At 40.9% G+C, this 21,834-nt stretch overlaps 2 protein-coding genes across 2 annotated transcripts in view; both read left to right on the top strand.

Moving 5' to 3' along the window:
• Positions 1 to 5,195: 5,195 nt before the first annotated feature.
• Positions 5,196 to 18,325, top strand: LOC142103916 (uncharacterized). The gene is made up of 8 exons (XM_075188297.1): positions 5,196 to 5,615; positions 8,124 to 8,262; positions 8,420 to 8,550; positions 9,835 to 9,976; positions 11,470 to 11,579; positions 13,537 to 13,569; positions 14,921 to 14,999; positions 16,359 to 18,325. Exons 1-8 carry the CDS (start codon positions 5,540 to 5,542, stop codon positions 16,591 to 16,593), a joined length of 945 nt encoding a protein of 314 aa, XP_075044398.1. The 5' UTR covers positions 5,196 to 5,539; the 3' UTR covers positions 16,594 to 18,325.
• A 2-nt stretch (positions 18,326 to 18,327) lies between these two features.
• The window catches only part of LOC142103917 (CD59 glycoprotein-like), a 28,095-nt gene continuing 24,588 nt past the window's right edge, over positions 18,328 to 21,834 (top strand). Inside the window, exon 1 of the mRNA XM_075188298.1 lies at positions 18,328 to 18,475. Within this exon, the coding sequence (XP_075044399.1) occupies positions 18,343 to 18,475 (133 nt within the window). The 5' untranslated portion in view covers positions 18,328 to 18,342. The remainder of the gene's footprint in view (positions 18,476 to 21,834) is intronic.

Raw genomic sequence — 21,834 nt, 5'->3', positions numbered from 1 at the left:
CCCCACTTAAGGATGCTGCGGACTGTAAGGTAGAGGGCATTCCTAAGTCCATTTTAATGGTGGCAGGAGCCTCTAAAACGCCCCTGCGTGGGTGAATAAAGTCGTGGAATGGTGGTCTTTACAGCTTTCAGAGGGCTTGTTAGCTGGCAAGTCGGGGTCTAAATTGCTCCCCTTGGTAGAGCAAATTCAGAGAGCTATGGACTACTTGGGAGAGACAGCTCTGGACAGGGGGCTGATTGGGGCTAGGATATTGGTCTCAGCAGTTTCAGCTCTTCTGACCCCCTGAATGAAGGCCTAGAAGGCTGATGTGTCCAAGAGGATTCTAGAGACTTCTTGCCACCAATCAAGACTTGGGCTTAATGGAGAATGTTAAGGTCTCTGTGGTCAGACAGTCTTCAGTGCACTTCTGCATGAAATTTCTGAGCAATATGGTTATCTACTTCTGAGATGGTACAGTTTGCTCAGTTTTATGCTAGAGGGTTTCAGTTGGCGCTCTTCCCAAAGTGGAACAGATCTCATTTTTGTCTTTCTAGTTAGTGATGTCTTTCTCCAAAGGTGCGTTAGTCGCTACTTTCTTGGCTGCAGAGGGAAAATCGCTGCATCCATTCTCAATCTGGTATTGACCACAACAGACAGCATCCTTCAGTTTTGGGGGGCTGTGGCTTTTCATGCCCGCTTTAAGGGTCTTTGGACCATAGAGGAATCCAAGCTTCCAATCAATGTGTTGGAACTGCAAGCTGCTGTGAGGAAGGACAGTGAATCTACAGTCAGACAATGACACAGCAGTAATGTACCTCAATCACCTGGGCGGCATCGGGAGTCCTCTGGCCGTGCGAGAGACGTGCAGGATCTTTTTGTGGGCCAAACAAAAAATTCAGGACATCATGACAGCCTGTGTCCTAGGGGTGGAGAATTGGGGGGCAGATTTTTTGAGCAGGCAGACTCTTCACAAGGCGAATGGTCTCTGCATCCGGAGGTCTTTAGCCGGATTGTAGACCGGTGGGGTCAACCAGACATTGACATGATAAAGTCTCATTTGAACCACAATGCAGTGTTATTTCGCTCCGGGGATAGAGATCCAAGGGTTTTCTAGGTAGACGTCATGGTTTACCTATTCCCTCGAATAGCAGTGCTTCCGTGGGTCTAGAAGAAGGTGGAGAGAGAGAGGGCATTCAGGTCATTCTGGTAGCTCCAGAATGGCCTCATACACTGACGTTCTATCTATGGCTGTTGGTTTAGAGTGCCTTTAACGGCGTGGCTGCTGAAGCCATGATCTTTATAGCAAAGAGTTTGTGATTTGTACAGTGCAAACCATGCTTCGGGGTAGTACCCGGTTTCAGCCAGAAATTATCACAGTATGGAGAAAATATTTCCTGTGTGAGAGAAAAGGGTTTCCTACTTTTTTTTTGTTTACCGAGGTTATTTACAAGAGGAGTTGGATGCGTCTTAGTACTCTCAAGGTTCATGTGTCCACACTCTCCGGCTTCTTTCAAAGAAGACTGGCTCGCTTAGTGGATTATCAGCCTTTTTTGTTTTTTGAAGGGTGTACTTCACATGCAACCTCCCTATGTCCCTCCCGTTTTCCCTTGGAATCTCAACTTAGTCATAAATGCTCTACAGCATTCACCCCCTGCACCGTTGGACTCTATATTTGAAATTTCTGATGTGGATGACTGTTTTCCATTTCTACTGATAGAAGAGTTTCAAAGTTGGCAGCCTTGTCCTGCAAGTCTACTCTTCTCTTCTAGTTTTCTTTGAGAACGGGGAGTTGTGGACCAGGGGTACAAAATAAATCTGCTCAGTCTTCCTCCCAGGCGATTCTTGACCACAGACCTTCTCTCATGTCCATGAAAGCGACTTGCTTTACGAGAAGCTTTCCAATCTCTCATTTCTGATGACTGTCCCATCTGGGAGGGTCATCAGTCCCTTTTGAGGTTTGTAGTTCGGTGAGAGCACTTCCAATTTCAGGCTCCTTCCTTTTGGTCTGGCAAGTCTCCTCTTTTTGTTTTTCATGTGGACAGGGCAGTTCTTCGAATCAAGCCTTCTCATCTTCCTAAGTAGTGTCTAGATTTCATTTAAATCAAGACATTGTCATTCCTGCCTTGACTACGTCTGCTTCAGAGGACGAAGTTTCTATTCATTCTCTCGATGTTGGCCGAGCCTTGTGCATTTATGGGCGTAGGACTCGGGATGTGCGCAAGACTGATGATTTTTTGATTCTCTATGATGCACACATGATAGGCTGGCCATCTTCCAAGGTGACTATTACGCGGTGGATTAAGGCTGTTATCCGTCAGGCTTATAGTGTGACTGGGCAGCCTGTTCTTCGGTGTCCACCAAAGGACAAGAAAGAAAATAGGATATTTATGTGTGTAAAAACCGTTTCTCTTAGTCCATTGGGGGACACCAGGTGCCTACTCTTAACGCTCTGAATCGATTTCTGTGTGTGGAACAGGTAGAGTAATTACTAACCCAGCTAGATAGACTAAGTCACCTGTACATGGTTAAAGAAATCCTGAAAACATGAGGTGCTGGGGGTGCGTGAGGACCAGAATTAAGAAACTGCTCTAGAGGATGGGAAAAAGGATGGAATTACTCTAGGGGGCACAGGTACTGTTTGGGTCCGTGGATTAATATATGTGGCGAATTCGCGTTTACTGATAAAAATGCTTGGGCGACAGGTGCTGGCCCAGATTGTAGCTCAGGGCGGGTCGAATGTACCCCATGATAGTGAGGTTACTTGTAAACTTCATATCCTAATTCGCGATGAGAAAAATGTTGAGGGGTCATACCTGGGGGTAGGCTGCAGATTGTTTCACTGAAGAGAAATTGAGGTTGGCGATGAGAAGTGAGGATATTTCTTATTGGTCTGAACATAAACCTAGCATGAGAAAGCGGTCGTGATAGGAAATCAGGGATGATGGCCTTAAGTTTTGTGAAGCAACAAGGAGAAAATATGTTTAGGGCAGCTGACTCAATGTCCACCCAAGATTTGACTCCAGCGAGAGAGCGCATTTGTAGAATTGGGAAAGGTGGGTGGCGAGGTCTCCATCTTTGGGGTTGTCTCCTCATCCTGTACTTTTACTAGAATTCCATCATCATCATCATCATTTATTTATATAGCACCAACATATTCCGTAGCGCTTTACAATTGGGGACAAACATAGTAAACTAATAAACAAACGGTAAAACAGACAAAGAGGTGAGAATTCCATGTTCCACTTCGGCTGAGAAGTACATTTTGAGGGGTGTTCTGAGCAACGTAATAAGACATTACACACACTTACACACACACACACACACACACACACACACGTGCAAAAACTACAACACAACTGCACAGATAGGACATACGCATAAATAATACACAAATTAAAAAAATATATATCAATTAATTAATATCCACTTCAGAAGTACCAATATTTTTTTTTTAAAAAACATTTAATTTACAATAGTATAAAAACACATAATATTACATCAAAATATAACTAAAGATGAAAAAATATAATAGATATACATATTTTATATAGTATATATTATTTATATCTCTAAACAACTGACAATATATTAAATCCACTTAAAATTTAAGGAATAGACATAGGCAATGTCTCTATTTACTATGTCAGTCATATTCCATTTAACATAAATATTATAATTGACAGATGGGGAAACTAGAGTCTTAAATGAGCCTTAGGGGTAATTTTTACTGAACTGGTTTTGAAAAAGTGGAGATGTTGCCTGTAGCAACCAATTAGATTCTTGCTTTCATTTATTCAGTGCATTCTACAGAATGACAGCTAGAATCTGATTGGTTGCTATAGGCAACATCTCTACTTTTTCATACGCGCAGTTTAGTAAATATATCCCTTAGCAACTTCTTTAGAAAGAGCCGTTCAACTACAGAGTAATTCAAGTCTTTCGGTTTTATCCGCAATGAAGGAATACTTTAACACCAGTCATCTTAAATGCTTTTTATTATGGTAAATTCTTCATCAAGTGTCTTTTGTATTAGGCGTTTAATTTGCACCTTACTGAGCAGTAGAGGACAGTAGTATTTATACATTACCATTGTAAATGCAAACAACATGGCAGGTGGGTACCTGAGGCAAATGTCCTCAGCCAACTCTGAGGGACATTTATTCCTTCAGTAAAATGATAAATATCTGAACTTTTTGTGCTGAATCGTATCTTTAGAAAACAGATATGAAAACCATCCTTAAGTTTGCATGTAAATAGACTGATAGGAACACGCAGTGTACATTGCGTGCTCAGTCTAAAACATAACAGAACCAGTTCCCCCAGATTACTGACATGTGATCCACATTCCACAGGGGTGATTCTGTGTGGTTTAGGTCTAGTAAAGCGTACTTAAGAAGAGAATTCTCACAAAGTACATGGAAAATTAGTGAGTCAAAGTGTCCGTTAAACTTGCGTCTCAAACCAGGTATGGGTAGGTCAATGGAGTATATAGGTCTCCTGCTATACATTACAGTACACCATGCTCTTTTTATTCATTTTAGATATAGTATATCATACTAGCCAACTTTTTGCACTTCCCCTCCGGGTGTGAGGACAGAAGGGGACGGGCGGCAAATCAGTTCATTTTGGGCTAAACAGCGGGATCAGCCCAGGTGTGAGTCTTACAGCGTACCCGTGGGCGCCCTAACGTAGTGGCCTCATATCTCAGCCTTATAATCCGCCGTTGGTTGGGTGTGTGGTACAAATTATACCTGTAATTCTTGACATTAACCATACCTATCTAATATCTATCCATATCGATATCCTATCTATTTCATATCTAACTATATCTAATATCTATTTCATATCTATCTACATATCTAATATCTATCATCTATCTCATATCTATCTCATATCTATATAATATCTATCTACATATCTAATATCTATCTCATATCTATCTGTCTAATATCAATCTCATATCTAATATTTATCTAATATCTACCTCATATCTATCTATCTGTCAATCTATATCTCATTTCTATCTAATATCTATTTATCTACCATCTATCTAATATCTATCCATTTATTTATATAATATATATCTATATAATATCTGTTTATCTATATGTATGCCCCTATAGAAAATGTTTCTATATGTTGATGTTATTTTAATTTTCTAAGATTTACTTTTTGCCTCTTTTATTTTTTACATCTTGATCTTTATCAATTACTTATTTATACCAGTAAAATACTGTCGATCTGGATGTAAGATTCAGTAAAATGATCACGTTGGGTGCACTATTGCTAGTATAGGATATATTCTATTACAATGCCTGGGGCTGGTGTTTATAGTGAGCAGTACATGATTTATATAAGGTATTTTGATGACGTAAAGGGGATAGAATGACACTCGTAACACGGGTGCAGCTACGTTCTGGCGTCACGACCCTCCACTCCCACCCAGGAATGGGTGACGGTCTGTGTCACACAAGGCTTGGCCTAAGACCCTCCCACCATAGGTAGAAGCAGTAAAGGGCTGTTTGTGAGACACCTGAGACAGTGAAGAGCGTCGGTCAGCATGTTTCAACACACTCTGCCACTCTGCCTGATCCTCACACTGATCGTAGCGTCATGTTCTGCAGACCCTGTACAAGGTGAGACTTGTTTTTATGTTCTCTGATGCTCCGTGTTTGCTTGTGATTTGTTGTTTAATCCACTTAAAAGTACCCAATCTTCACAATTGTGTGTCATTATTATTATATTTATACATAATCATTACAGCTGCATATCTTGGCCTCAGATCTAATACAAACTAGGGGTGTTCTGAACCCAGCCATGGGGTATGGCATTCTGACGAAACTTAAGCAATTAGAACTGACCTAGCGGGTATATTTATTAAACTGCGGGTTTGAAAAAGTAAAGATGTTGCCTATAGCAACCTATCAGATTCTAGCTGTCATTTTCTAGAATGCACTAAATAAATAACTAGAATGTGATTGGTTGCTATAGGCAACATCTCCACTTTTTCAAACCCGCAATTTAGTAAATATACCCCCTGGTCTTTTGGATTCGACCAACTGAATCCAAATCGCGATGTTGTGTGATTTTAGGGACACAGAGCTATTGGTCCCAGATGTTAAAATGACAAATAATATAATATTATTTTTAGGAAGCACCGGATCTAATATTTAGGTTAGGGTTTAGTTTGCTATTCAGCAAAATAAAATAGATAATAATAATAATATGATAATAATATAATAAAAATAATATGATAATATTGATCAACTGTAATAAGTTAACCAATCAGAGAAGTGCTGAGGTTGAGAATGATACAATGTATTCCATACGCTGAGTTTGAAAAACACAGGAACATAATGAGGTGGGGGTGCTACGAGCGTATTAGCCTAAAGCGACTTGAATCAGGCGCTGTACATTCTCACCTCTATTCCCACAAGTACATTAACTAGTTATGTTCCCTGTCTTACCTTTCCCCAAATCATTCTACTTGTACAATAGTCGCACCACCCAACCCCCCGTGGTATGGTATATAGGTTCTAGTGTATGGAAAGGATTAAAAATAAAATACGTTTCTGGAGTTATGGTTTGGATGCTTTGTAAGTACATTCAAAAGAATAAATTAATCGGACGGAGCTTTATCAATGGTTGTCTTATGGTATATAAAGTGCAATGTACCTTGCTCAGCTGTTACATTTGTTCTATATACATAGTATCAGACAGTACAGTGGGGATTCTGGTATAAAGTTACTTCCAGACCAGAATCAAAACTTAATAAGGTCACTTTAAATATGTATCACACAGTTTTGAATACAAAAGAGTCAGCTTGTCTCATTCCATGGAATCTGGTAAAGAAACATAGAATTTCACGGCAGATAAGAACCACTTGGTCCATCTAGTCTGCCCATTGTTTTATTAACCTTAAACCCTATTTGATCATTTATTCTTTATAAGAATATTCTTATATCTATCCCAAGCATGTTTAACCTGCTCTACTGTATTAGCCTCAACCACCTCTGATGGGAGGATATTCCACGTATCCACTACCCCTTCTGTGAAGTAGTTTTTCCTCACATTTCCTCTGAACCTACTTCCCCCCAGTGTCAGTACATGTCCTCGTGTTCTAATACTTCTCTTCCTTTGGAGAATGTTTCCCTCATGTAACTTGTTCAAACCCTTGATATATATGAAAGTTTCTATCATGTCCCCTCCGTTCCCTTCTCTGCTCCAAACTATACATATTAAGATCTTTTAGCCTTTCCGGGTGAGTTTTGTGCTGTAGGCCATGCACCATGTTAGTTGCCCTTCTTAAATAATTCTAACTCTTGCTATGAGTCTGATATTTATTTCCTGTTATTATTGTAACCCACCCTATTCTTTTAATGCTTTCAAAAATCTAGAAGTAGTACCAGTTTGGGCCAGAGCATCATAGGCAAACCGAGGGGGGGAGGGGGGATTTCCTAGTGCCTGGAAACCCCCCACCAAGCCTGTGGACACTGTATAATTGAGGCGGCTGGACCCTGCTCCCGCTTCACCCAGCTCTGTTTGAAAAGGGAGAGCTGTGTGCACCTAACAGTAGTGCACGCAGCATTGCCCATGTATATTATAGGCATAGAAAGAGTTGGAGAGCAGCCAAGCACTGTCTGATATTATAGCTACGCCCCCATGCATGCTGGTCACGCTCACTGGTGGCGTGGTGTGGAAACCCCCCTCTACAAATCCTGAGTTTGCCCCTGAGCATGACCATGGCTGGATTATCTAACGACGCTATAAGCACACGACCTTTGGCATCTCAGGCCTCTCATAATGCACTGTCCACACGCTTGTCATGGAACATTCTGTAGCTTTGCCATTCATGCCATAGACTATAGTGTCATCACCCGACACAAATCATCTCTGCTTCACAGCTGATCTTTTTATCTTATTCCTCCAGTTCATTTTTCTTTGCTGGTGCAACAAACGTAGTTTGCCGTGTACCGTGCAGGGAATTTCACCAGTTCCTAGTCTTTTGATAGGCTGTATTTTCATGAATATTGGTTCAGCTCACAAAATGGCTGCTCGCGCTCTGTGAGGGTGACAGGACGCGCTTTCAAGCATCCATTGTACTGGAGACGGTTTACCATTTATTTTTCTTTTTTTTTTTACAGTCGTTTCTGGAGTGTTTATGGTAAACAATACATCATTGGATTACGATGGGGCTAAAGTTGCCTGTGAATCTTCTTCCAGCACCCTGGCCACCTTAGAGCAAATCACCAATGCTTATAACCACGGCTACAAGTTCGACAAGTGAGTATGAAAAGCAACGTGATAGAGTTTGTGAAACTGTTCATAACCAAGGTTTTAAAAATAACCCGTGCTGAGCACTTGGGTTTACAGATTATTAGAGACATCCAAATGGTATATGTAAATGTGTATATTTATTTATTTATGTATTTTTAACCAGGTGGGGCTGGGTGGAAGAGCGGATGATCGTCATTCTACGGGGGGCACCTCTGCCTTGTTCTAAAAATAACGTTGCCACTTTGATAAAGGATTGCACAAATGTAAGGTTTACATTTTGTGCGATTAAAACAGGTGAGTTTGCTACATTTACGTCTCTCAGTTTGGGTTGGGAGTCTATATACTGCTAACCTCCCAGCAGTTGTACCAGTTTCATCGTCAAAGTTGTGATTACACCATACTTGCCAGCTTTCCCGCAATGTCCGGGAGACTCCCGAATTCCGGATAGGTCTCCCGAGAGAGCAGGCCATTCTCCCGTATCCTGCCTGCTTCAGAGTGAAACGGGCGGGATAGGAGCCTCCATGACGCTATTCGCATTTCGGCCCCGCCCCTGTGGCATTACCTAACACCTTCCAGTCCGCTGCAAACAGTAGACACAGAGACGGCCAACTGACCCATTCCATCCGTGTGATATCTGTCTGCCCCCAAACTTAACATTGACTTTTTCTTACACGCTGGGCTTAGTTAATTAGCTGTACCTCCCAACGTTTAGTCAGAAAAAGCAGGACACAATAAGCCTTCTCCCCGATCTGTGAGGACCTCTCCCCACAATTCACACAAACCTCCCCCATCCCACTAATTGATCATATCCCCGTCCCTTTCAATGTCCGCCCATTGGGACCTCTGGAATCGGGACAGTTGGGAGCTATAGATTACCTGACAAGTCATGATCGTTATTTAATTGAGCAAAGGTTAATTCAAGAGTCAATACTAAGTTTGGGAGCAGACAAATATCTCCCGGATGGAGTGGGTCAGGTTCATGTCTATTTAGATAAGAGTTTCTCGACCTGTGGTACCAGGGCAGGGGGCTGAAGAACCAGTTCCACTAGGGAAAGCTTCAGCCTACCTAGGGGAGAAGGTGGCCTGCTCGAGGTAGAGGTGGGCTCAAAGACTCTTAATAACTTCTTATCTTGAACAATGTTACAGAAGCCTTGAAAGGTACATTAGCGAGCTGGTATACACATATGTAGAAATCAGGATGTACAGCACTCTCTCAGTGCTTTTACAATATAAATTTAACTGTTTGTTAACTGAAGTTCTTTTTTTTCCCCCTTTTTGGGGCCTTTTGGCTCCTGGGAAATGGGGAGGAGCTCTTTCCCTTTTGGGAAGGGTCCAAAGTCCCCAGCCCCCAGCACAATCACAGTCTGTGGAGCATGCACCTAGGGCTTCAATTAAAAAACATAACCCGTAACGCCTGGGAGTAGTTCATGGCTCAATTAACTTTTTCAAATTTGGCCACAGACTGGTGGGGACAAATGTGAATATAATTCCATATATGTATCACTGGAACACAGTAGACCTCACACAGTGTAAAAATGCCCATGTGAAAGACTTAATCCTCTAATTCTGTACGTTCAGGTGCTGTATATGAACTCCCCATAAATATCAGTAACTATAGCCCCGGATATGACAACGCCAGCATGACCTGCTCAGAAAATGGATTAAATATAGCCACGAAGGAGCAGATTGAAGGGAATATTAAGAACTTAACCAACAGCAGGTATGTTGTACAGGTCTTTATTTCTAATAGCCCCATCCAGTATAGTTTAAACATTTTTTGATCATCCTATATCAACATATATAGACAAATTCTTCCTGCCCAGTAAATGAAGACTTTGGTTGGCGATTGGTAAAAGTATAGATTATTTTCTATGTATAGATGGGTGTACTATTGTTGCCTCAATTAATATCAATAGCATACAGCACCCCCCTCAGGGTGAGGGTAGGTACTGCAGCTCATTACCAAAATGCAGGATATAGAACATGTGACTTTCTGACAGGGCATGCTTGAACTTGTAGTTCCATATGAACTGCGGAGAGCCACTGGTTGCCTAATTCTGAGATAGATCACTTGTTAATGATCATCTGTGGTTAAGTATGCCTTTTATGTTTTTATTTAGTCACAATCAGTGAATGCTCCTGACTGCAGCTTTTATTACTGTTGTATCCAGGTTTCCATTTCCAATATTTCATGTTTTTTTTATTTCTTGATCTGAATTATATATTTATGGAATAGAGGATTCACACAGAAAGATGATTTGCCAATCATTGAGTCTGCTGCCCTCTGCTGGAGACAATATGAAAGTACCACTAGTCCCTCGTTTTTGCTCTGTGCTGCTTGTCACTCTGTTTACATATCGAAAACTGACTTTACACCGTTGGGGAATTTAGTCTGCTCGTGTAGTACTCTGCGGAGGAATTTAACCATTTTAATCTATTATGAGGGAAATAATTTTGATACCTTGCAAATAGGCAAAAGGATGTGAGATGAGGTAAACAGCAAATAAAATTAAAAGTGGAAACTTCAATCCTTCATAAGTGCCGCGTTGTCATCACGCATTTGACAGGTCCCTTAGTCTCAGCTTCTCAATCATTTCATCTATCTGCTATCTGTGTGTCATTCACAACAATAGAGTCTGGCAGGCGGTCATCAAATCCTTGTACTGCTATTGTATTTACTTTGTTGGAACAATATACATTTATTCCGGGTGGTCTCCAAGTTATATCGGGCAGATTTACATTTTGTTCTCCCATTTTTTACATTGAGTGAAAGTTCTTCTCTCTATATACAGTATAGATACTGTATATTAGTATATGTCTGTTATAGTACACATCTATAGTTGATAGTATCCTGATCAAGTCTGAACAATATCTGGTGTATATACATATATATATATATATATATATATATATATATATATATATATAATCCAATATATAAGTCTATAGTGTGGTCATTAAGTTATGGTGGGCTTCTGAAGAATGCCTTGTGTATTAACCCTCATGCACTGATGCCGCTTCATATTTTGATTGCATGTATCTTGTGTTTTGTCTGCTCCCCACTATGTACCGCTCCCCGTTCCCTTCCTTTTTTGTCTATCCCTTTCCCTTTCCATTTAAATACCCCAATAAAAAGAATTCTGTTAAGTTATGGTGGGCTTGCAGGGAATTGTTTCTCTACCGATGTAATCGTATTGTCCTTGTGTCTAACAGACCCGCCTGGTATAACTTTGGAGTTGGGCAGATAAACGAAGGGACCTTCGAACTGAACGTCTGTGATGAGAAATCAAGTCAAGCGTCTCCTTTCTGTTATAACTCAACGTGTAAGTACTTACAAACACTGAACACACGTTAAAGCCATTGTACGAGCTGGTCCATTATTCAGTGCACCATAAACTCTGTGCGTTATGTCTCAGTGATGTCACTGGTTCCTGGTGTACTGATATGACTGCATTCTTATGAATATCGCCCACAAATTGTCTGGTAATTAAGGGCAAGTTCAAGAATTACCGAGATAATTTGTACCACACACCCAACCAATAGCGGATTATAAGGCTGAGAATTAAGGCCCACTGTTCAGCTCAAGCGGCAAATGACTGGATCACCGTACACTTTGGCTACACGAGGCCAGATCAGTTATAATAGGATCATTATTGCATTATTGGATAGTTACTTTGGGGTACGTCTATGGCAGATTTTTTAGCTCAGCGTCGGGAAGCTCAGAAGAAAAGATAGGGAACAAGTGCAATAGTTTGGGAACATTTGTTGGCGAGCTCTCATAGCTCCCAACATCCGCTGGGGGAGTATCTCTAGTGTTTGTGAAGCCGTAGAGCGCACCTATCACCCCTTCACTAAAAACACATCTGCTTTGCCATGCGCAGGAGCTGGCTACAGCCGAGATTGTTTTATCCATAAATAAATTGAATTCTGTTACATAAGCCATAGATGATGTACTGAATAATGAAACATCATTCAGCATAACAATGGCACAAACATCACAACCAGCTATAGCGACTACCGGTGTACGCTGTATATTGTCACAGTAACGGTAGTGTCTCCAGTCAGCCTGCGTCCTCAGATTTAGTCAAAATAACGGCCCTGATTCATCAAGGAACGCGTAGTGAGCGCAACGTGCGTTTGTTTTATAACACATGTGAATCAGCTCTGTGTACTCCTGAATTCAACAAAGAACTTATCTGAAGATACGTGATGAGTTCTGCTAGAGCTGTCTGTTCTATTAGACAAGACCTGCAGGATACGTCCAATACCTAGGGGGATTATAAATCCGCAAAAGCACAGAAAAGAAAACCTACTGAATTAATGTCACCTGTTAACACTATAGGCATTAATGACAAAACAGTTTAAAAAATGTGGGTTTTTTTTGCATTTTTTTCACCACAAAATACATTTATTAGGATGATTTTAATGTCTATTGAACATAAAATAGTTTTTACAGTTGCTTGTGTTTGCAAACACATACAGAAGTTGAAGTTGCTCAATCCATTTATAGGCTATAGCAGGTGCTTGAAAGGTTGGGGTTATCCTCAAAGGAACAAACACACAGAAAATTCCCCCAGCACACTGCTATAGCCAGCAACAGATCTGCCATTTCTACTGCAGATAAAAATGCAAAAGTATTAGTTGCACACATTTGCAAATGTATGTTAAAGCCACCCGCCACTCCACGGCGCTCCTGCTAATAGGGTGGTCCTAACTCTAAACAGTGAGAGTCCCATATATTTGGGCCAGACATATGTGTTTTTAAATTGAGAGCTAACTTACCAAAGAGGTAGCCCTGAAGCCTCCAAACAATAGATTGCAAACACATGTTATAGCATGCATACGAGACTGTCATCACTACTGATCAGGACTTAGACTAGCCCTGTAGCTGGAGCAAGAGATATGGCAGAAAAACAAGTAACTTTGGGATGCCCAGAGCTGGATTCGGGCGAGGCTGCCTGAGCTCGAATTTGGCGCGCCCTTACTGTACATTGACTACGGCCGCCCCGTTCCCTCCCACAAATCGTAGACTGTAGTAAGTGTCCTTTGCATATGAAGACGCATTGAACGTTGCTGCATTTAGTTGCGCGTGGGCATGCGCAGAGTGATTTGCGTGCGATACCGACAAAATCAGCCTTGATGAATCAGGCCCATAATGTACACACTGGAAAAAGTGCATTGAAATGCAGAACATGTTTTGTGTCTCAGTAGTGGAGTTGTCTGCTATCCTATAACCGGCTGCACCTTTGGATAACTCTGATTTATTTTGTTTTCTTATAGTGCCTGATGTCCTAATAGTAAATGATACCAAAAGTAAGTTCTCATTGTGGCTGTATGTTGTTTTCTAACCTGCAGATACATATTCTTTGCATTGTCACTTTCCTGTATTGCTCACGTTATTCTCACTGTATGTGATTAGTGACACACTGACCTCTCCCTCCCCCTTATAGTATAGAGGTTCCAACTTACAGTTCTAAAATATTTTCTCTGTTAAAAAAAAGTCTTTAAAAGTTTTTTCCTTTAAATTTAACGTCAGGTCACCCGTATGATGCAAAACAATGTAGAGGTTCTTGGCGAAGCACCAAGTGGCCGAGGCGGACCCCAAAAATCAGATTTGGTCCCGCCATGTGCTCAATTTAAAAAAAAAAGGAGCCTCATTTGTTTTAGTTTCACCCTAACGCGTTATCAATTATACTTGTATATAGCCAGACCAGTTATCCAAACCACGAGTTTATTTATTTCATTCTCTGCTACCTTTAATAGACAATTATTTAATCTCTGAGGATACATTCACTTTTGATTCCATAATGGGCAGCATGGTGGCGTAGTGGTTAGCACTTCTGCCTCACAGCACTGGGGTCATGAGTTCAATTCCCGACCATGGCCTTATCTGTGTGGAGTCTGTATGTTCTCTCCGTGTTTGTGTGAGTTTCCTCCGGGTGCTCCGGTTTCCTCCCACACTCCAAAAACATACTAGTAGGTTAATTGGTTGCTATCAAATTGACCCTAGTCTGTCTGTGTGTGTATGTTAGGGAATTTAGACTGTAAACTCCAATGGGACTCCAGGGACTGATGTGAGTGAGTTCTCTGTACAGCGCTGCGGAATTAGTGGCGCTATATAAATAACTCATGATGATGATATTCAAAGCCGTTCTTTGCAGTTTAAACATGCTTGAACGTCAAGCTTATAATACAGACCCTTTCACTTTCACTGTAGAAAATTAAAGGACGTCATTTTTACACTCCTGCAGACATGTTCAATGATAGCACAGTTGATAAGTATTTTTACAGACACAAAAAAGACTTTACAGTTGTTTGAAAATGTATTAATGATCAGAATATGAGACAGTGTTGTGTAGAGTGTCTCGGGGCACAATCAGTTATTATAGGTCAGTGTTGGCTAACCTGTGACACTCCAGGTGTTGTGAAACTACAAGTCCCAGCATACCCTTCCAGCAATAAGCTGCTATATATTGGCAAAGCATGCTGGGACTTGAAGTTTCACAACACCTTAAGTGTCACAGTTTAGCCAACGCTGTTATAGGGTATAATAGAGATGTAGGTCAGGGCAGTATAAATGAAAATAATCTGCACAGTGTTCCTTTAAGATGTCACTTTGTCTGTAATAAGATTTGATTCTTACTCTCTGCCTTTTTCTTTAAAGTGTGGAAGAAAATTGCCATCGGCTGCCTTATTGCCCTGGTGTTTGTGATATTACTGACAGCAGCTATATTCATGAGGGGGTAAGTACCAGCTTCTCGTGTACATTACAAGATCAGGCTTGAATAACCAGTGTCGTGGGTGAAACTTTGTGCTTTCGTCAGTTAAACACTTAGGGATAGGTTTATTAAACATTCAAAAAATTAAAAGTGGAGGTGTTGCCCATAGCAACCAATCAGATTCTAGCTGTCATTTATCTAGTACGTTCTAGAAAATGATAGCTAGTGTCTGATTGGATGCTATGGGATACACCTCCACCATGTATGAAGGCTGATCCTGTGATCAGTCTTAATATTATTATATACAGCAACTACATTGAAAGGTAATCTGTGGAAGAAAGAAGGTTTCACCCCACATGGGTTGGTGATAGCAAATTCACTAACAGAATTTTAACAATGGATTGAGTTCCTTTCTTACAAGAAATGGTATCTGTGTCTGTAATTAGTAGAGGTTATTATAGGGACGATTTATCCAGGGAGCCATTTTTAGGGTCTGGAAGAAAGGTTTTCACCCTAGTAGGCTAAAACTGTCACATTGTAGGTTTTGTTTTCCAAGGGATCAACAAAGTTAGAATTTATAAAGTTTGAACTTAATGAACCAATTTATTTTTTGAAGACTTACTGAGCAACTATATAAAAATGCTAAAGTTTGGATGTATATTAATGTCCAGTATTGAGTTATCTGAAAGCAAATGTGACATTTTGGTAAAAAGTTCTCTCTGCTTGTTAGGAAAATGCATACTGTCTACATCAGGCCCAACTCTACAGTTGTTGAGAAACTACAAGTCCCAGCATACCCTGCCAACTATTAGCTTGCTATCTACTGGAAAGGCATGCTGGGGTTTGTAGTTTCACAATACCTGGAGAGCCACTAGGCCTGGTCTACATTAAATATGCATTTAGACCAATTTCTGTAGATATGTCACAGTGGACAGCACGGTGGCTCAGTGGTTAGCACTTCTGCCTCACAGCACTGGGGTCATGAGTTCAATTCCCGGCCATGGCCTTATTTGTGTGGAGTTTATATGTTCTCCCCGTGTATGTGTGGGTTTCCTTCGGGTGCTCCGGTTTCCTCCCACACTCCAAAAACATACTGGTAGGTTAATTGGCTGCTATCAAAATTGACCCTAGTCTCTCTCTCTCTGTCTGTCTGTGTGTGTATGTTAGGGAATTTAGACTGTAAGCCCCAATGGGGCAGGGACTGATGTGAATGAGTTCTCTGTACAGCACTGTGGAATCAGTGGCGCTATATAAATAAATGATGATGATGATGATGATAAGTGATCACATGTACTAATCGCTCCATTATGTATGTACTTCTAAATAACAATTTTTTTTTCTGTTGTTGCCTACTGAGCCTGTAAGATGTACGGTTTCTTTCAGAAACAGATTTGTCTGCTGCATTGGAAAAGAAAACACCCACCCCGCAGAGGTCCCTCAGCCTCCGTTACCCACATGGAATAAAACTAGTGTTTATCGGCACGTTGGTGACATGAACCAGGAGCTTTGGTATAATACCAAAATCTCCATCAAGAATCGTCCCCCAGTTATCCGCCCGGATATGAGTATTTACAAAACGCACTACGATAACGTTGGGTTTGAAGCCGAGTGTCTGTGACGAGTATCTCTGCCGTGAGATGAGACGAGCCCTAATCACTGTATATAATGCATATACTGTATATATATTTATATGGACCTGAAACGTATGTGCTACACTGTTCACGTAGTGAGGAGTTTCCATAGATACTCAGATCCTACCTATTGTATATAGAATTATGTGCATAGAAACTTTCGCCCCAGATGAATTATGTGTTCTGAGTCTGACACCAACTATACAGCTCAGAAAAATATATGGATAGTTGTCATCTCAGCTTTATTTATAGACTATAAATTTCATGAAATGCCAGTTTACAAAGACAGTGCGTAGTAGCTATTCCGTGTTATGGAGAAATGGAACTTTAAACTTGAACATTGCACCACTGTGAAACTGCATTTACTAACTAACTGACTATTACATATTATCCTTCTATGGAACTGATCTCACCTGCTCAACTCTTCATTTTGTGAGGATATGTGGTTGAGTGCTGTAGGATTTTGTACTTGCTCTTTTAATTAAAACCTAAGGATGACCCAATTTTAGGATAACATTAATACTATGGGACTGAGAAACATCGTTCTCTATATACAGCTTGAAAACATTAGCAGCAAATATCTGTTTGATATAAGATTCTTAGATCAAGCAGAAAACTTATCTTCCAATATACTGGTAAGATGATCCTTCAGTATTATATATTGTAACCTTATAATATTCCTCAACCACCCTCTTAACCTCACTACATTACCCTATTACCATCCATTACACAATTCACACAAGACAACTACCCCCTGTCCAACATTGTTGTGTGACGGGATCATTTAGCTTATGAGTCACTTTTACCTTTGCAGTCTGGCTGGACCGAAATGCAAAATGTAGACTTAACCTCATGTATCAAACTCCCATTGTCTCATAGATTGTAAGCTTGCGAGCAGGGCCTTCTCACCTCCTTGTCTGTTTTACCCAGTTTGTTTATTAGTTTACTGTGTTTGTCCCCAATTGTAAAGCGCTACGGAATATGTTGGCGCTATATAAATAAATGATGATGATCTGATTAACAATTTGCCATGGAAATGGGCTACTGTGGGAATAGACATGGGAACTGAATGTGCTTTACTGTCAAAGCTCTTTCTAGAGAACAATTCGCCTACAGTTGTCCCTGCTGTAGCTGTGTTTTGGGGGATGGATAGAAGTGCACAATAATGGGGACTCATCAAAATAAGAGCTGAAAAAAAAAATCAGAATGACGCCAAGCTGAAGGTGAAATTAGAATCGCAACACAAAAAAAAAATCTCGTTCTAGAATCTTTTCAGATGTTGACAGACCTTCGTAAGAGCAAAAACTCCTTTTTATATTCCTAGATTCTTCCATATTAAACACACTTCTGACATCTGTGCCCAAGGACACTGTGTCCAGGATCATAGGCAGCAGCTGGATTAGTGACAGGTCAAGAAACCAACCATGCACATAGGTTAATTTACAGTAAATAGGCAACATGCAGACATTGGCTTGCAAAATAGCAGCTTCCTTCCAGGATTTCAACAAAGGTGTATTAAACATTTAATGATCCATTAGCTCATACACACACCTTGTAATAGATTATCTAAATTATACCACACTCCTCCGGCTATTCTGAGAAGCAATGAAGCAATTAGACGCGCCCTTCTCTGTGGGAGAAAGCACAGAAATCTACACCTGCTGGTAAGAGCCTGCGGACTGCACACCGGAGTCCTACAAATTATATGTGGCTGAGGTGTCCCAATCGTTCCGGCTATGGCCAACTCCATAACTAACGAGGCTCCATTTCCTAGACAAAGTTTACTTGCCCACATTACTGACAAAGAGGCCACTTTCTGCTCCTGTTACCGCTTGGATACTTTTCTGGAGCTGTATCCACCCAAATCAGGTGGGTTTATCAAGGTTGTGATAACACTAGATTATTAGAGCTAACGCGTTTCGCACCTACCTGTTCTGTCCCAGTTTTTGTCCTCTCTAAACAGAAAAAGTCCTTATTTCGTTTTGGATGTCCTTCCTAACATTACCCTAACACTACCCTTACTTGTTGCCTTTTTTATTTATTTTTTACATCTATTTTATGTGCCTGCACAAAGATATATAATAAAGGTGCGATACATTAGAATTTGTTACAGATGAATCCAATGGTTTTGCATATACTCTATCTTCCTTTCCATGACCTCCCTGTTTCCCTGCCGGATGCAAAGGACAACTAGAAATATTCTTGCCCCCCATTCTTATTATCCACAACCCCTAAATCCGCTACCTCACTTTGTCTTATTGTCCTTTCACCCTGTGCGTGTTTTCTTTAACAAGATGTATCTCAGAGACTGATTGATCTTTTTGTGTCTTAGTATTTTATTTATGTTCATTTTTGCATTGTTATTTGTATTTTAATATAAAATGTCAATAAAAAGAATTGATAAACAAAACAAAATAGAAAGGCAATAGTCCATTTCATCATCATCATCATTTATTTATATAGCGCCACTAATTCCGCAGCGCTGTACAGAGAACTCATTCACATCAGTCCCTGCCCCATTGGAGTTAACAGTCTAAATTCCCTAATATAGACACACACTAACACACAGACAGACAGAGAGGGAGACAGACAAACAGAGACTAGGGTCAATTTTGATAGCAGCCAATTAACCTACTAGTATGTTTTTGGAGTGTGGGGGGAAACCGGAGCACCCGGAGGAAACCCACGCAAACACAGGGAGAACATACAAACTCCACACAGATAATTGTGTAGGTGTGTACACATGAATCGACATTCTCATCGGGATTTTCAATATAATATAGTTAAAGTCTTACAGGAACATTGGAAAGTGTTGGAGAGTTTAACGCCACTCCCTACGGAGCATATGCACAAATAGACTCTTAGATTCCAGAGAATTAACTTGTGAAACATTCCATTTTCTTGCCAGCTGGCTGAGTCAATTCTATTTCCACTTAGTATTCAGAGTGGTCCAAGCTGTCCTGTATATAAACTCTCCTCCATACTTATTGGGACTCGCCAGTATAAGGTAAGACATACTTTTGAGGTAACAGTACTCATTTTTATCAAGTGCAGTTGTGGCAGAGCTACACTTGGTCCTCTGGCCAGAGGCCGGGTGAGCTGCGTTCAAAGCCCGGGGCTAATGTGCCCCCAGAGTGGCAACCTGGGGGTGCCAAAAAATCACAGGTCAGGAGCACCTTAAAACAGGAATAATGTGATTTTGTTGGTACCGAGCACATTATGACCACTTTCTTTATACGCACCGCCTCTAGTTTTTGGCTGGGCGAGAACAGTTTTTATAATAGTCCAGCCATGAGGCTGGAGCTGTAACCACTCAGCACTTTTTTATTTTTCTATTTATTAAACTTTTTGTTTGTCACTTTTACTTTTATGTTTTTTGTTTTTTTTTACTTTATGGATTTTAGGGGTGCTGCTAGACCCTTATGGGCTCTGTATCCTCGAAGATCTGGGGGGAGGGGGTGCTGTGTGGCCCTTAGGTTCTGCCCCCCCTTGACCCCCATCCTTCCGGGGGTGGGCCAGTTCCTGAGCCCTGTGTGAGTCTCTGGCGGATCCCAGGGACTAAAGGGGCCTCCTAGCCTTGCGGAAAAGGGGGTTTGAAGACCCTTGCCCTCTATGGGTTCTTTTGGATCCTGGGATCGGGGATTAGGACCCTTCCTCTCTTGAGAAGGGCCACAGACTGCACCCTTGTGCGCGTTTATAAGTTTTACACTTTTCTTTTCAAGCCCTAGGGCACAAAAGCAGTTACCTGGCTTTCAGTGAGAAAAAAAAAGCACAAACAAACAGTGCTCATTTTATTGTATTGTGCAGTCACCGTTTGACTATCTGCTCAATGTATGCCCCTAATCCTCCCAAGCCACACCCTGATTTGGAAGTGTCCTTGGAAAATCTGTTTGTTTGGGATAAGATTGCAAAATGTAAACACACAACAGACACTGCAGAGAGAGGGGGGGGGGGGTTGGGGTCTACGGCATGGCAGTCCTCGCAGAGTCACATTCCTGAAGAAATCAATGGGTTTTAATATTTTAATAGAGACTATTATTACCATTTAGCTATATAGCACCACTAATTCTGCAGCGCTGTACAGAGAACTCACTCACATCAGTCCCTGCCCCATTAGAGCTTACAGTCTAAATTCCCTAACTAACACACAAACGCTTTATAGCAGCCAATTAACCTACCAGTATGATTTTGGAGTGTGGGGGGAAACCGGAGCACCCGGAGGAAACCCACGCAAACACAGGGAGAACATACAAACTCCACACAGATAAGGCCATGGTCGGGAATTGAACTCATGACCCCAGTGCTGTGAGACAGAAGTGCTAACCACTAGGCCACTGTGCTGCCCACCATTTCATTGTAGATAGAGGCTATTTACTTCCTTTAACTAGTGATGATATTGCAGATGACATTTGGACGATATTGTTGTGTATCGGCCGATAACATTCCAATCACATACAATCGGATTGTCAGACAGGCTGGTAAATGTGGACGGAATATGACTGTGATCTGCCTGTGTGTGTGGTCAGCTTTAATAGTTTCTCCTTATTGGCTCATTAAAATGTCCCAACAAGGTTTCACTTAAAACTTGGAGGTAAATGTATTAACATGCAGGTTCTTCAACACCCGCGAGTTCAGCGTCTTCGGCGATTAATCGCCGAAGACGCTGAACTCGCGGGTGTTGAAGAACCTGCATGTTAATACATTTACCCCTTGATGTCTTATATACTGTAGTCCTAATAAAGGTTTAAGATCCTATGTTGCAGAACATTTCCTATTGCTATCTATCGTAGTGATAAAATATCTTCTATTGCGCAATTTATCAATAAAACTTTGACGGCGACTCTTAACACAAGACAGGCCAGAGCAGGGTCCCTCTGCGAATGCAGAATTAATAAATAGAACCCAAGGTTTTCCATATTCTATTCTCCATTAAAAAATATAATTACATGTTGTAAATCCATAATGATATTACGAATATTTTAATTTCCTATTTAGCCATCCTTGAATTTTTTGATGCTCCACATGAATCTAATACAATAATAATAATTAAAAAAAATTGAGATATTCTTTGATGTTGCAGACCCTTCCGTTTATAATGCCCCCCCACTTTGTCCATTAAAGTTTTATATCTGAAAAGGCGGTATATTGTGAGTCTACATTAGTTATATTGATCAAATGTATCATTGGTGCCAGGGGCTGATCAGAAATATGATAAGACTTATGTAACG

Source organism: Mixophyes fleayi, chromosome 10, assembly GCF_038048845.1.
Source record: "Mixophyes fleayi isolate aMixFle1 chromosome 10, aMixFle1.hap1, whole genome shotgun sequence".
In the NCBI taxonomy this organism is placed as follows: Eukaryota; Metazoa; Chordata; class Amphibia; order Anura; family Limnodynastidae; genus Mixophyes; species Mixophyes fleayi.
Note: the sequence above shows the minus strand (reverse complement) of the source record. Positions and strands in the feature narration are given on the sequence as shown.